This window comes from Rhinopithecus roxellana, chromosome 20 (assembly GCF_007565055.1).
Source record: "Rhinopithecus roxellana isolate Shanxi Qingling chromosome 20, ASM756505v1, whole genome shotgun sequence".
Classification (NCBI taxonomy): Eukaryota; Metazoa; Chordata; class Mammalia; order Primates; family Cercopithecidae; genus Rhinopithecus; species Rhinopithecus roxellana.
This window is the reverse complement of record NC_044568.1, coordinates 47,541,965-47,559,180: the sequence shown is the minus strand read 5'-3', so window position 1 is coordinate 47,559,180 and position 17,216 is coordinate 47,541,965. Positions and strand designations below refer to the sequence as shown.

At 35.0% G+C, this 17,216-nt stretch overlaps 1 protein-coding gene across 1 annotated transcript in view; it reads right to left on the bottom strand.

The window, feature by feature from the left end:
* LOC104682105 (ATP-binding cassette sub-family A member 3-like) overlaps positions 1 to 17,216 on the bottom strand; it is a 64,436-nt gene that overhangs the window by 31,689 nt on the left and 15,531 nt on the right. The window contains exons 3-4 of the mRNA XM_030924370.1: positions 5,968 to 6,141; positions 197 to 375 (exon numbers count right to left, since the gene is read on the bottom strand). Of these exons, the coding sequence (XP_030780230.1) occupies positions 197 to 375; positions 5,968 to 6,141 (353 nt within the window). The remainder of the gene's footprint in view (positions 1 to 196; positions 376 to 5,967; positions 6,142 to 17,216) is intronic.

The window sequence follows — 17,216 nt, the reverse complement described above, 5'->3', positions numbered from 1 at the left end:
ATAGGTTAAGAAAATACATTCTTGTAGACACAGATTTTCCTTTCATCAAATAACTTCCAAGCTTCCTGAGTAGCTGGGACCACAGGAGCATGCTACCAGGCTGGCTAAGGTAACAGTATATAGATACATACTTCTCAGACCTAATTTTCAATTCTCTTAGAGTTGTTCTTAAATTATTCCACACTTGAGTACTTACTTTCCTGTATCGCTTGTAGATACCAAAGTAAATGTATTGATTGAGGAATGTTCTTAGTCTCCATGAAGTAGTCTCCCAAAAGAAAATCAACAGAAGGAAAATAAAGCCTGCAGTACTCATGTCAATCAAATACTTTCCAATCATAGGCTCTTCCAAAGAATAAATATTCTTCTCAGTATCTGAAATTGGCAAAAAAGAAAATGCAAGACAGCTAATCTTAGTGCACAACATTGATACTATGAATGAACAAGAACTCGGAAAACAACAAAGAAAAAATATAGGATAAAATCAAATATTAGACTAAATTGAGGCAAGGTATTTAGTGTGAGAAGAAATTATCCTGCTACAAAAATGCCATTTGAACAATAAATTTTGAAGATCGGCCTTCATTAACATAATGCATGGTAATTAAGTAAGCATATGTATATTAATATATTTATTTATATGTCTAATAATCATTGCTTGCTATGAACAATATATCCCAAATCCTTTCAGAAATGTGAAATCTTAAGTTGCTAATTAGAAGAAAGCTTTGAAGTACAAATACTCTTGGAAAAGAAGACACACTTGCCTTTAAACAATGTAAAACTGACCATTAGCTGACACTTGTAAAACTTTCTTGGAAAGTTCATGAATAAAAGGCACAGAATTCCTGTTATAAGAAAATGATAGCCTGGCACAGTGGCTCATGCCTGTAATACCAACACTTTGGGAGGCCGAGGCACGCGGATCACCTGAGGTCAGGGCTTTGAGACCAGCCTGGACAACATAGTGAAATCTCGTCCCTACTAAAAATACAAAAATTAGCCAGGTGTGGTGGCTGGCACCTGTAATCCCAGCTACTTGGGAGGCTGAGGCAGGAGAATCACTTGAACCCGGGAGGCGGAGGTTGCAGTGGGCAGAGATCATGCCATTGCACTCCAGACTGGATGACAGAGCAAGACTCCATCTCAAAAAAAAAAAAAAAAAAAAAAAAAAAAAAAAAAAAAATCTTGTTATAAGAAAATTATAAACTCTCCTCTCCTTGTTTTAAAAAAGGATATCTTAGAATAGTTTTAGATTTACAGAAAAATTGTAAAGAGAGTAGAGAGCTCCATATATCCTGTACCCAATATCCCTAATAACATATCTAGTAAGATACATGTTACAATTAATGAATATTAATACATTATAACTAACGTATCTAATTTATTCAGATTTCCTAGTTTTTAAAATATAATGTCCTTTTTCTGTTCCATGCTCCAATCCAGATACCACATTACATTTAATAGCCATGTCTTTTAGGTTCCTCTTGGCTGTGATAGTTTCTTGGATTTTTCTTATTTTTAATGGCATTGACATTTTTGAGGAGTACTGGGGGTCAGGTATTTTGTAGAATACGACCTGGGAGACCCTCAGTTGGGATCTATATAAGGTTTTTTTTCATGATTAGAATGAGGTTATGGGTTTTTGGAAGGAATACCGCAAAGGTAAAGTTCAATCTTTATCACATCTAAAAGGAGAGCTGCATACACTCAAAGCGAATTATTTACTGCTGACGTTGCTCTTGGTCACTTGATTGAGGTGGTGTTTTTCAGTTTTCTCTGCTATAAAGTTTTTCCTTTCTTCCCCCTTTATATACTAGAAATTATATATTTGAACTCGAATAGATATATTTGAACATCATTTAAATAGATGTCAAACTAAATATCAGAATTACTTTAATAAATCAAAATAGACTTACAGATATTATTTGTTATATTTTGGGTTATAATCCAGTACTACTTTATTTTGTTGCTCAAACTGTTCTAGTTTTGGCCTCTGAACTCTCCCTTATTTGGAATCACATTTTATAAGTCTTTGTCATTGATGTATAGAAATGCAGTTGAATTTTATGTTTGTATTTATTCTGAGTTCAGCAACCACATTAATTATTACAGAATCTAATAGTTCATTAGGGGATTATTTCAGATTTCTGGGTAGACCATTATATCTACTATTATTTCATCTTTTACATTTCTCATACTTTAGAATTATGTTTTAAAAATACTTGACTCATACCAAAGACTATATGGTATAATATTTATGCATATATATATATATTTTTTTTTTTTGGAGACTGAGTCTCACTCTCACTCTATCACCCAGGCTGGAGTGCAGTAGCATGATCTTGGCTCACTGCAACCTCCGCCTTCCAGGTTCAAGCGATTCTCCTGTCTCAGCCTCTTGAATAGCTGGGTGCATGCCAGCACACCCGGCTAATTTTTGTATTTTTAGTAGAGACAGAGTTTCACCACATTGGCCAGGGTGGTCTCGAACACCTGACCTCAAGTAATCTGCCCACCTCGGCCTCCTAAAGTGCTAGGATTACAGGTGTGAGCCACTGCACCTGGCCTTATTTATAAATTTTAAGAATAATATCATAATGGCATCTATAAGCCAAGCCTCAAAATGAAAAGTTTACAAATATTGTAAACAGAATACTTATGTGATCCTTCACTTTTCTATTCTCCACAGGTAACTGCTACGATGAATTGTGTTCTGATTTCCTGTGTTAATTACATACAAGTTGACCTTTACATGTATGCACTACCAATATTTTAATTTCTAAATTTGAGCTTTATAAAAACAGTATCGTACTCTCATATAGTTGTCTGAAGCCCATTTTCTCCTTATATTATTTCTAAAATTCTCATAAAGTGAAATCGAAATAATAGTAATAAAATAAACACTGTTCCCTCTGTATAGTATCAACATTGCTAACATTTTGACACATTTTCTGCCACCACCATAGGTGTATTCGTAAGTATGTTGCCTTTGTGATTTTTAAAGGTTATTTTGTCATGTGCACTGTTTTTATTCCTTTTTGTCCTCCTTTCATACTTTGTATGTGTCCTACCTTTTTCTGGTGTGAACTGAATTCTCATGGACCATCAAAAATAGTAATTCTATGAAATGGTGTTAATGGTTTGAGAAGATGACATGGTTGCTTGGTTTATGACAGCTATTTCTGTTGGTAGAGTGAAATAAAGTTTCTTTACATGTAAATGTCTTTTTACTGGGGAGTGTGTGATGGGGTGGTGGTAGTAGTGTGGATATAGTTTTCTGATTTCCTGATAGTCTTTTGGTTCTTCAGGACCCTTAACTTATGCTGTATGTTTTCTTCTTTCTACGTCTCAAGTCTCCAAGGGACAATTCTATCTTCCAAATTGTACTGACTTTTCCCAGAAATTTTGTCTTCCCAAGAATGACAATCTTCCAAAAGTAATGAGACATCAAATCACAGATGTTAGAAGCTTAGAGCATCTAAGTAGAAAAAATGCCAATCCCTCCAACCACACTGAGATACATTCTAGTCACAAAAAGAATGCAGAGTGACAATACACAATCTAAGGGCTCATCTTGTGATGTTAGAGAATTAATCCCCCAAATTTAGAATGTAGAAGAAGAAAATAATGTAGAACATAAATTTTAAAAATGCAATAAAAAATCAACAAAGTTGAAAACTTATTTTTTGAAGACTAAGAAGATTGATAAACTTCTTTTAAGACTGTTTAAAAAAACACAAGTGGCAAAAATTAGACAGAAATGAAAATGGAGACATCATTATTAATCCTACAGATGTTAAAAAGACCATAAGGTATTGTGAATAAATGTATTCCAATAAACTGGAAAATTTAGATGGAGTGAAATGGTCCTATAAAAACTCAACAACTCCTCACCCAGATTATTAATAAGATACCCAAATAATTCTCACTTAGAAATGTGAACAATTAAAAACCTCCCCAAAGGACAATCTCCATGCATAATTAACTTCACATATGAATTACACCCTATTTAAGAGGAAATAAACCAAACATTTAAGAAGATATGTTGGTAGATACACAAAATCTTTGAGCAAATAAAAAATAGGAAGCACTTCTTACTTTGTTTATTTTTTATTTTATGAAGTTTATTTATTTATTTTTTTGAGATGGAGTCTCGCTCTGTTGCCCAGGCTGGAGTGCAGTGGGATGATCTGGGCTCACTGCAACCTCTGCCTCCCACGTTCAAGCGATAGTTGTGCCTCAGCTTCCCAAGTAGCTGGGATTACAGGCGTGCAACACCACGCCCAGCTAATTTTTGTATTTTTAGTAGAGACAGGATTTCACCATGTTGGCCAGGCTGGACTCAAACTCCTGACCTCAGGTGATCCACTTGCCTTGGTCTCCCAAAGTGTTGGAATTACAGGCATGAGCCACCATGCCCATCCTGTTTAATTTTTATACCAAAGGTTGGTAAGTATTTCACTAAAAATTCCCAGTAATTTTAGGTTAATCTTTTTAATAGACATAGACACAAGAATCCTTAATTAATATTAGTGAACTTAATCCACAATATATAACATTTAATATATCACAATAATGCTTGCTTTACCTAATTTATTACTTGATTGGTTATCATGTACCATTGCAAATTCAGCTTGTATAATTCACCATGTAGTTCAATGGAACAAATATGTAATTCAAGAGAACAAAGAAGAAAAGTTCAATAGAAGCAGTAAAAAACATGTTAAGATTGAACATGTATTCATAATTAAATAAACTAAACACAGAATAGAAAGAAACTTCTCGATTCTGATAAAGGGTTTCTATAGAAAGCATCATTCTTGATAGTAAAATATTATAATGATATCTTTTAAATTGAAATGAAACTGAAGGTCTATGATGACCAATTTGATTAAATTTGAACTATGTGTCTTTGACAAAGCAGGGAGTCAAGAACAAAAAATAAGTGTACATGGATTGGAAAATAAATATGTTATTAACAGCTTTGAATACATCCATTAAAATAAAAAATATACACCTAAATTATTAAAATAATTTTACAAGTTCAATAATATACAGAAAATGAACTTTTTCAACTGTATTTCTCTATATCAGCAACAAACAAAAATGACATTTCAAAAAGCCATATCATTTATAATAGCATCAAAAGATACATAGGAATAAAATGAGCAACATAGTTGCAACACTTTTAAACTAATAACCACTAAACAGTATTAAATAAAAACGGTGAAGACAGAACAAATCCTTCCTTATGGGAATGCATTATGCAGTGGAAGAATAAAAACTTTGAATCCCAGTCTGGACCAGAAGAGCTGTATGACACACGGTCATTTTCCTCAAATGGGTATAAAAACAGGTAACTTGAGATTGTTGTGAAGACTTAACAATAATGCAGGTAAAGTTAGTACATGGTTGATAATTAGTACTTCTTATTGTATATCTGATGACCACTTTAAACTTACCCTGGATTTGCTTTTGAGGCTTTATTATATTTATTTGTTTTGGTTTGGTTTTTTGAGATGGAGTCTGGCTCTGTCGCCCAGGATGGAGCGCAGTGGCACGATCTCGGCTCACTGCAACCTCTGCCTCCTGGGTTCAAGAGATTCTCCTGCCTCAGCCTCCTGAGTAGCTGAGATTACAGGTGCACACCATCATGCCCGGCTAATGTTTGTATTTTTAGTAGAGATGGGGTTTCTCTATGTTGGCCAGGCTGCTCTCGAACTCCTGACCTCTGGTGATCCGCCCACCTTGACCTCCCAAAGTGCTGGGATTACAGGCGTGAGCCACCACACCCAGACTGAGGCTTTACTATTTTTAAGGAGGTTTTTTCCAGCCTTGTAAAAGGACTTATGTACCAAACATGTATCCTGACTCTTTCTGATGAAGGAAGGGCAGATTCCCCACATGTTTTACAGCATGAACCTGAAGCTAATTTGCTAGACTAAGGGACCCTGAGGTACTTACTTTCTTTGCTACAATTTAGGTAGATAGGATGCTTCTTTAAGGTGGTGCACAATATCTTCATCTCGTAGATAGCTGTATACTGACTAATGCACTTTGCAAGGTTGTAATTGGGAAGGAACAGCAATGAATTACGTACGACGGTTCTGGTGGTGTTTGAGATGTTGGTTAGCTTTTCTGAAAAGATAAGATTAGGTAATATTACAGGAAATCAACTATCCCCAGGACAACAAATCCTCCAGTGATGATCAAATCAAGCTCAGAAAATTGAGAACCAGATGATTGTCTTTGAAGAACATTCCAGTGGCTGTCTGGAGTGGCCACTGCCATCAGTGACACAGTTTGTGCTGACGATTATAGAATTCTGAAGTATTTTTGGTGAAGTGGGTATCCATATAAGTCTTCCTGGCACTTGATAGGGTCAGGAAGTCACTAGTGCTATTTTTCAACACTTATAACATGAATTGATTAAGGGAGTAAAGTACAGCCAGGAGATAGAGGCTAGAATTCAACAGTAGAGAATGGATAGGGCAAATTCTGAAACATTTGAGCGTTCAAGAAAATTTCAAAGAAACAAGCTGATAAGTTAATTAATGTCTTTCCCAAGAATGAAGTGCATATAAGTAATTAGAGACTAAGTTCCTGGGGATATGAACATGTTTAATTTAGGAATTTCCAGTGTAGAATTTTGATAATGAATTCACACATTTGGGAAGAGGACAAAAGACAGGTCTAAACAAAAAGTTCTCATAAAACACTTTGAGCAGGGAGAGATGGCCAAGACGTGAACCCTCAAGTGCTAAAATTATGGCAAATCGATCTTAACTTGATATAAGAGTCCTAAGTAGATCTTAACTTGATATAGAGAAAAATTGACACAGAATGAATAATTCTGGATATTGGCTTTTTTGTACAGATGCAAAAAATATCAAGGGCTAACCCTATAGACCAGAACTGTCCAATAGAACTTTACATCATTATGGAAACACTCTATAAACCCTCTCTAAAGAATTCTAGGGAAGACCATATTTAATACATGCTTTTTTGGCTTGCCTCGGCACGTCTGTTCTTATACTTTGGTAACACTTCCTCAGATTTTATAGCATTTTTGACTAATGGTAGTTTCTTTATATTCAGTCTATACATGCTTTGATTACTTTTCTATATTACAGAATGGAATTAAGACTGATGTATAATGTTTAACAGAAGTGGCAATAGCTGTCATCCTCATCTAGTTCCCCATTTTTAAAGGAAATGCTTTTGAAGAGCCAGTACTGAATACTATATTTGCTATAGGTTTCTGTACATGCATATGTCCATCATAAAGCTCAGCAACTTTTCTTCATCTTAATCTTTGTTTACTAAATTTTTTTTACTATGTATCAATGATTTATTTGTATTTATTAAGATTTTTATGTTTCCTCATTAATCCCTTAAAATGGGAATTTTGTTGATAGATATTTTAATATAAAAGTAAACTTCCTAGATTCAATTTGCTAATATTTTGTCCAGAATTTTTTGAATCTATATTCATGAATGAGAATAGTTTGTGATGATTTTGCTAGGTTATGGCATGGGGCTTTTGCTCATCTCATAGGAGGAGTTAAGAAGTAGCATCTTATGTTTTTATGTGCTAACTGGAAGAATATATAGAACTCAGTAGTAAAGCCATCTAGGCCTTGTGTTTTCTTTGTAGAAATAATTTTAACTATTAATTGAATTACTTGAATACTTAAGTACAAGTTAAATTTTCTAATTCTTCTAAATCAAATTTAGTGAAGTGGATTTTTTAGAAATGTAACAGTTTGTTTAAATTTTTCACATTTGTTGGCCTAAAGTTGTCATATCTTCTTAGATTTCAATGTTATAACAGCTATACAAATATATATACAAATATGTATTTATATAACAGCTATATAAATATATATATTTAAGTAATTCTCCCTGTCTCAGCCTCCCGAGTAGCTGGGATTACAGGCACCCGCCACCACGCCTGGCTAATTTTGTATTGTTTAGTAGAGACGGGGTTTTGCCAAGTTGGCCAGGCTAGTCTTGAACTGTTGACATCAGGTGATCCACCCGCCTCGGCCTCCCAAATTGCTGGGATTATAGGCGTGAGTGACCACGCTCGGCCCCATTTTCTGTTTGGTTAAATTTTACTCTTATTTGTTCATTCTTTACACTGTCTTTGAATTTGTTAGGCTGTTATTTTTCTAACTATTTAAACTGGATAGTTTGTTAGTTAAGTTTCAGGCTTTTTAATGTTAGCAGTTAAAAGGTATAAAATTTCCTCCAATAACTCATTTGCTTCAGAGTATTTAAATTTCTCTTCAGTTCTAAATATTTGCTAATTTCTGTTATGATTCTCTCTTTGGCCCATTAACTATTAAAATGTGTTTTAAAATTCTCAATTTTGTGTTCCTTTTCTAGTTATCATTTTGTTACTCATTTTTAATTTAATTGCCTAATGGTCAGTAAATACATCATTACATATTAATTTTCATGATGTATCATCTGGGTCAGTTTCTGAGACTTATGTGTTTGAAAACATGGTTTGGGAATCTATGTTCTATGTATGTCCGTTAACACAAGTTTATTAACTGTACTGTTCAATATATAACATTCATTGATTTTCCCCACTGCTTTATCCATCAGTTACAAGAGAGGTATGTTCAAATCTCCTTCTGTAATGTTGTGTGTCTGCCTATTATTCCAACTGGTTATTTTGACTATATATATATCTACATTATATCGGTATATAAGTGAAAATTTGGAATTCTTATAACTTCATGCTCAATTGAATCTGCTATCATGTTGTAAACCTCTTTATCTCTAGTAATTTTTAATGTTAAAAATATGTTTTCTCTTAATAGATTTTATTTTTAAAAATGCAATAAAAAATCAACAAAGTTGAAAGCTTATTTTTTGAAAAGACTAACAAGATTGATGAACCTCTTGTAAGACTGGTTAAAAAAATACAAGTGGCAAAAATTAGATATGAAAATGGTTATTTTCAGTCACTACTGTTTTATTTTTGTATTTTTCCTGATACATCCTTTGCCATTCTTGCACTTTCTGTGTCTTTATTTTTTTAACTATGCCTCCTGTAAAATGCATGAAGCTAGAATTTGGGGTCAGGGAGAATCCAGAATGCAATCTTGTTTATTTAATGAGCATATTTTGTTGCCATTTAATTTTGCTAATGATATATTTGGGTTAATTACTATCATCATATTGCTTTGCCATGTATTCTTTTCTATTTCAATTTTTCTCCCTTCACCCATCTTTTGGATGTGACTTAGTTTTCTTTTCTTCTGCATTGCTAGTATTTACGTGTTTCAGAAGTTATACTTTAAAAATATTCCTTCAGTGGTTACACAGGATATTTTAACCTGCCTATTTAAGTTTTATCTCCGGTTGCCTCAAAGATCTCTTCAGCCTTGGTGTTCTGACATTTCACAATGATGTGTCTAGGTGAGAATTTAAAACAATTCAGTGAGCTTCTGAAACTGAAGATTTGTCTTTGAATAATTTTGGAAATTCTCAGCCCAACATGAACCCCTTGTCTTCTATTATTTCTTTTTGAACTCTTTTTGACTGTACATTGGAATGTCTATCTTCCATGACTTTTAACATTCTTTCATATTTTCCATTTTTTAAATCTCATGGGATACATTAAATATATTTCTTTTGTTATCAGTTGTTGCAATTATTTCTGAAGAATTTTTTTAAACAATTTTAGCTTTTATTTTAGATACAGGGGGTACCTGTACAGGTCTGTTACTTGGGAATATTGTGTGATACTGAGGTTTAGGGTATGGATCTCATCACCCAGGCAGTGAGCACAGTACAGCATAGGTAGTTTTTCAACCCATGCCCCCTTCACTCCCTCCCCACTCTGGGAGTCTACTGTATCTATTGTTCTCATGTTTATGTCCATTTATGCTCAATGTTGAGCTCCCACTTATAAATGAGAACATGCAGTATTTGATTTTCTCTTCCTGTGTTAATTTGCTTAGAGTTATGGCCTCCAAATGCATCCATGTTGCTGCAAAGGACATGATTTTATTCTTCTTTTATGGCTGTGTAGTATTCCATGGTGTATATATACATTTTCTTTATATCTGATCTACCACTGATGGGCACCTAGTTGATTCCATGTCTTTGCTATTGTGAACAGTACTGCAATGAACATACAAGTGCATGTGTCTTTTTGGTAGAATCATTTCTTTTCCTTTTGGTATATACCTAGTAATGGACTTGCTGAATTGAATAGTAGTTCTATTTTAAGTTCTTTGATAAATCTTCACAATGCTTTCTGTAATGACTGCATTAATTTATATGCCCACTAAGAGTATTCCCTTTTTTTCTATGAAATCACTAGCTGCTGCTTTTTGATCATTTGATAATAGTCATTATGACTGGTTTGAGATGGTGTCACATTGTGGTCTTGATTTGCATTTCTCTGATGATTAGTGATGCTGAGTATTTTAAAAAATATGTTTGTTAGCTGCTTCTAATGTCTTATTTTGAAGAAGTTTCTGTTCATGTTCTTTGCCCTTTTTAAATGGGGCTATTATTATTTTCTTCTTAATTTGCTTAAGTTCCTTATAGATTCTGGATATTAGGCCTTTGTCAGATGCACAGTTTGTGAATATCTTCTCCCACTTTGTAGGTTGTCTGTTGATATTTTCTTTTACTGTGCATAAGCTCTTTAGTTTAATTAGATCCCACTTGTCAATTTTTGTTTTTGTTGCAATTGCTTTTGGGGACTTAACTGAAAATTCTTTGCCAAGGCCAATGTCAAGAAGAGATTTTCCTAGCTTGTCTTCTAGGATTTTCGTAGTTTGAGGACTTACATTTAAACCTTTGATCTATTTAACATTTGTACCTGGTGAAATGTAGGGGTCTAGTTTCAATTTTCTGCATATGGCTAGCTAGTTATCCCAGCATCATTTATTAAATAAGGAAGAGTTTCCCCATTGCTTGTTTTTGTTGGTCTTGCCAAAGATCAGATGATTTTAAGTGTGTGGCTTTATTTTTGTTATTCTGTTCCATTGGTCTATGTGTCTGTTTTTGTACCAATACCATGCTGTTTTGATTGCTATAGCTTTATAATAGAGTTTGAAGTCAGGTAGTGTGATGCCTCCCCATCTTTGTTCTTTTTGTTTAGGATTGCTTTGGGTAATCAGGCTCTTTTTTGGTTCCATATGAGTTTTAGAATAGTTTTTCTAATTCTGAGAAGAATGGCATTGGTGGTTTGATAGAAATAGTGTTGAATCTGTAGATTTTTTTGGGCAGTATGGCCATTTTTATGATACTGATCCTTCCAACCCATGAGCATGAAATATTTTTCCATTTATCACTAATTCTCATGCCAACTGTCTACAATATCTATTGATTCTTAATTTAAATTATAATTCTTTCTCATTTCTCAAGATTCTATTTAGATCTTTTCAAATCTAAAAGGATCCCAATACTTGTGTATATGTGTGTATTATATTATTTTCTCATATTTCTGAGACTCTGTTTAGATATTTTAAACATACATGTTTTATTTTCTATTCTAAAAAATTATAAATCTGAAATATACGCAGGTTTGATTCTATAGTTTGTGGTTTCTGCTAGTACTTGCTCATAAGGTCTTGCTTCTTTTTATTTTCTTTCTTCAGTCTTTTAAATTGATCTCTAGAAGCCTCAGTTGGATTCAATTTGGTTAGACACCTTTGACCTTCCTATACTTGGATATTTATATTTTTCTCTGGGTTTGGAAAGTGTTCTGCTCTTATTTCTTTAAATACACTTCCTACTCCTTTGTCTTTTGCTTCACATTTTTTTTAACCCATGACTTACACATTTGCTCTTTAACGCTTTCCATAAAATCCATAAGTTCTCTTCATTCCCTTTTCTTCTTTTTCCTCCTCTGACTATATATTCTCAAAAACCTATCTTTAAGTTCACAGACTTTCTTTTGCTTGACCAATTATACTGTTGATGCTCTCTATTATATTTTTAAGTCCAGGATTTCTTTTAAAAAATTATTTCCATATCTCTATTAAATTCCTAGTTCTTGTTATTGTTTATCCCATTTCTTTGGACTGTTTCTCTGTATTTTGTATTTTTTGGGGGGTTTGCTGAGCTTCCTTAAAACCATTATTGTGAATTCTTTGTCAGGCAATTCATGTATCACCTTCTTTAGGGTCAGTCATTGGCATTTTATTTTGTCTATTTGGTGATGTCATGCTTGCTGGATTATTCATGATCCTTGTTGTTGCAGGTCTGCACATTTGAAGAAGCACTTATTCTAGTCTTCCCTGACTGGCTTCATCTAGGAACACGCTTCAACAGTAATTCTGTACAGAGATTCTGGGCAGGCCACCTAGGGTAGTCCCTAAGCCTGAGATTGCTGAAGCCACTGAAAAACTAGAAGGCACTCTAAGCCTGGACCACCATGGTCAACACAGTGCCAGGCTGGAACATCATGGCTGCTAAGGCTGATGTAGCTCTGAGGCATGACTGAAGGTGATGGACACTGAGGACTGCCTGCCACTGAGAACTATCCAGAGCCCAAGATCACTTGGTTGGCTGGTGTTGATGCAGACTGGAGATCGAATCCACCTTGCAGGGACTATGGGTTCTTACCTAGTGCTGATGCAGGTTTGCCCAATTTGCAGGTACTGACTTAGATTTAGGGACAGGGGAGGTCTGCCCAGTGCTGGGTTTTACTGTAGCAGAGATGCTATTAAGGTTTAAGACAAAGTCATCCTTTTATTTCTCCATCTTTCCCTCAAGCTAATGTTATCTTTCTCCACCTGTGCTTTCTGAGCTTCAGAGAGGGGTGACATGGATAATAACAAACTGTCCTTCCTACCATCCTCAATATTTTTTTCTTATTATTGTGCTATATAATAAGGTACTGTGATTTCTCATCTGATTTCTTTAGTTCTTCTGAAGGTATTTTTTTGTGTACATGTGTGTGAATAGTTATTCAAATTGATGGTTCTGTAGGGGAACAATCACTGGAGAATCTTGTTGCATCACCTTTTTCCTGCCCCAGCTTTATAAGCTAGCATTAAAAGTGACTTTTATTTGAAGTTATTGACTGCATCTGTTGACCTTAGTCATTTATTTATTTATTTATTTACTTACTTACTTACTGAGATGGAGTCTCACTCTGTTGCTCAGGCTGGAATGCAGTGGTATGATCTCGGCTCACTGCAAACTTCACCTCCCGTGTTCAAGCGATTCTCCTGCCTCAGCCTCCTGAGTAGCTGGGACTACAGGTGTGTGCCACCACGCCAGACTGATTATTATTATTAAGTTTTTTGTATTTTTAGTAGAGACGGGGTTTCACCGTATTGGCCAGGATGGTCTCAATCTCCTGACCTCATGATCCACCAGCCTCAACCTCCCAAAGTGCTGGGATTACAGGCATGAGGCACCACGCCCAGCCAAATCTCTTATTTTTATAGGTTGTGACGAACACAGCGTTCAGGAAAAAAATCACAGAAGTAAAAGTTGGTTTTCTGAAAAGATTAAGAAAACTGACAAATCACTAGCTAGACTAAGAAAAAAGAGAGAAAATTGAAACAAATAAAATTATAAATGAAAAAGGAAACATTTGATACCACATTAATACAAAGGATCAGGAGACACTATAATAAACAATTATACCTTAAAAATTTGATAACATAGAAAAATGTATGTATTCTTTGACACATGCAACCTACAAAGACGGAATTATGAAAAAGCACACTATCTAAACAGACCAATAATGAGTCAGTAGATTGAATAAGTAATAAAAAGTCTCCTACCAAAGAAAAGCCTAGGACCTAGTGGCTTTAGTGCTAAATTCTACCAAAGATTTAAGGATGAATACCAATTGTTCTCAAACACTTCCAAAAAATTTAAGAGGCAAGAATACTTCCAAACTCATAAGGCCAATATTACCCTAATATTAAAACCAGACAAGGACACAATAACACATAAAAAACTACAAGCCAATATTCCTGATGAACATAAATGCAAAAATCCTCAACAACATAATAGAAAACCAAATTCAGCAGCACATTAAAAGGATCATTGACCATGATCAAGTGGGACTCATTCCAGGGATGCACAGATGGTTTAGCATATGCAAATCAATAAATGTGATACATCACATTAACAGAATGAAAGACAAAAACCATATGATTATTTCAATAGATACAAAAAAAGCATTTGGAAAATTCAACACTCTTTAATGATAAAAATCTCTCAACAACTTAGGTATAGAGGGAATATACCTCAGCACAATAAAGGCCATATATGACAAACCCAGGGCTAAAATCATACTCAATGGGGAAAACAAACTGAAAGCTTTTCCTCTAAGCTTTAAAATAAGACAAAGATGTCCACTCTCACCATTTACATTCAGCATTGCACTAGAAGTCCTAGCCAGAGCAATTAGACAAGAAAAAGAAAGAAAAGGCATGTGTTCTTAGATATAGATGTGTTCTTTGATATAGAAAGTCATAAATACTCCAGACAGAAACTGTGAAACTTCCAGAAGAAAACAGGGAAAAAGTTCCATGGCATTAGTCTAAGCAATGATTTTTTTAGATATGACAGACAACAAAAGCAGAAATAGATAGATAGGATTATATTAAGCTAAAAAGCTTCTGCTAAATAAATGAAATGATAATGAAGAGATAAACTGCAGAATAGGAGAAAATGCTTGCAAAGCATACATCTGATAAGGGGTTAATGTCCATAAAAGACCAGGATGTCAAACAACTCAGTTGCACGAAAAGCAACTTAATTACGAATGGGCAAAAATCCTGAAGAGACATTTCTCAAAAAAAGATATAGAAATGGCCAACAGGTATATGAAAAAATGCTCAACATTACTCATCATCAGGGAAATGTAAATCAAAACCACAATGCGATATGACCTCACTCTTTTTAGAATGGCTATTATCAAATGGTAAGTGTTGACCAGGATGTGGGAAAAAAAAAAAACCCTTGCACAGATGGTGGGAATGTAAATTAGTAAAGGCATTAGGGAAAACAGTATGGAGGTTGCTAAAATAATTAAAAATAGAACTATCATACGATCCAGCAATCCCATGATGGATATACAGCTAAAGGAAACGAAATCAGTATGTCAAAGTGATAGCTGCATGCCCATGTTTATTGCAGTGCTATTCACAGTGAAATCAACCTGTGTTCATCAACGGATGAATGCATAAAGAAAATGTGGTATATATACACAACAGAATACCATTCATCCATAATGAGAAGGAAATCCTGTTCCGTGGTGACAACATGAGTGAACCTGGAGGACATTATGTTAAGTGAATAAGCCAGGCACAGAAAGACAATACTGCACAATCTCACTCATATATGGAATCCCAAAGAAGCAGATCTCATAGAAGTAGAGAGTAGAATGGCGATTACCAGAGGGAGAGTTGTTGAGCAAAAGATACACAAATTCAGTTTGATAATAGCAATGAGTTCAAGAGATCTATTGCATAGCATGGGGACTACAGCTAATTGGGTAAGTGCTCTCACAACAAAAATGATACATATTTGAGGTCATGCATATGCTAATTAGCTAGATTTATCTATTCTACTATATATAGATAACATTTCAAAACATTTTGTACATTACTAATATATCCAACTTTATCTGTCAATTAGAAAATTTGAAAAAATAAATACAATCCTCAATGTATAAGCTAAAATATAAACACAAACTTAATTTGCAATTATACCCATGTACTTACAAAGCCAAAAACAAATAAACCCTCCGGTAAATTGTAGTCTGTCTTAATATTTTGCATAACTTTGAAAACTCATTTTCTTTTATGTTTAAAAAACAAATGCTTGCTTACTTCCAAGGATACTGGCTTTCACTTTATTGCTGGTCTATGCCAATTCCATATTTTCTTCTCAGTTCATTATTTTTGTCAAAGTATTATTCACAGTGTTTGTTATGTAGCTGAGAAGGGGAAGCCTCTTCGCTTTCTAATTGCCAAATCTACTTTCTTCTTTTCTTATCCTCACCCTACATGACTCTTCGCAACATATTCTTCTTAAAACATGACTTTTTGAGTTTCTAAAACAGTAATCTCATCTTATTTTTCATTCTGCCACAACTACTCCTCTCTAGTCTCTTAATTAAAATTTCATTCTAGGTCAGGGTTCACAAACTCCAATGTTTTCAGGTGAGTCTTCCTCACATCACACAGTATTTCCCTTTGGAGGTGTACGCAAAAATATATAGACATTTGCTTTCCATAATTTGGGGATTCTTTTGTGAGACTGAGCACCCAGGCATAGCTCTTGCAAGTATTTTAGTCTTCTATGCAGAGGCTCAAGTCTTCCTCACATGAAAGATTTATCCTTGAAGGAATAGATAAGCCAATCTTGAATTAATTCAGGGGATTTCCTTTTGACAGTTAAAGGTTAAGGGAATGAGGCAGGAAGCCTGTGCTTGTGGAGCTCTGCAACTGATACGGCTCAGATGACTGGAGGAAGAGCAGGGTTCTTGGTCTTGCACCGATAGGAGTGGTTTTAAGGAGTGAAAAGTTTAACAGGCAAAAAAGAAGGAAAGAAGAAGAAAACAGCTCTCCTGTACAGAGACAGAGGGAGGGGGGATTCCAACAAAAAGAAAACTCCACGTGTGGTGGAAAAGTGGGTGTTTATATGAGGAGGCTGGAGGAGGTGGTGTCTAATTTGCATAGGGCTCAGGGTATTGGTTTTGTGTCTGGAATTGGTGGGTTCTTGGTCTCACTGACTTCAAAAATGAAGCTGCGGACCCTCACTGTGAGTGTTACAGTTCTTAAAAGTGGGGTGTCTGGAGTTTGTTCCTTCTGACACTGTTCGGACGTGTTCAGAGTTTATTCCTTCTGGTGGGTTCATGGTCTTGTTGGCTTCAGGAGTGAAGGCTGCAGACCTTTGTGGTGAGTGTTACAGCTCAAAAAGGCAGTGCAGACCCAAAGAGTGAGCAGCAGCAAGATTTATTGCAAAGAACGAAAGAACAAAGCTTCCACAGTGTCACAGGGACCCAAGTAGGTTGCCACTGCTGGCTCAGGCAGCCTGCTTTTATTCCCTTATCTGACCCCACCCACATCCTGCTGATTGGTCCATTTTACAGAGAGCTGATTGCTCCATTTTACAGAGAGTTGATTGGTCCATTTTGACATAGTGTTAATTGGTATGTTTACAATCCCTGAGCTAGACACAGAGTGCTGATTGGTGCATTTACA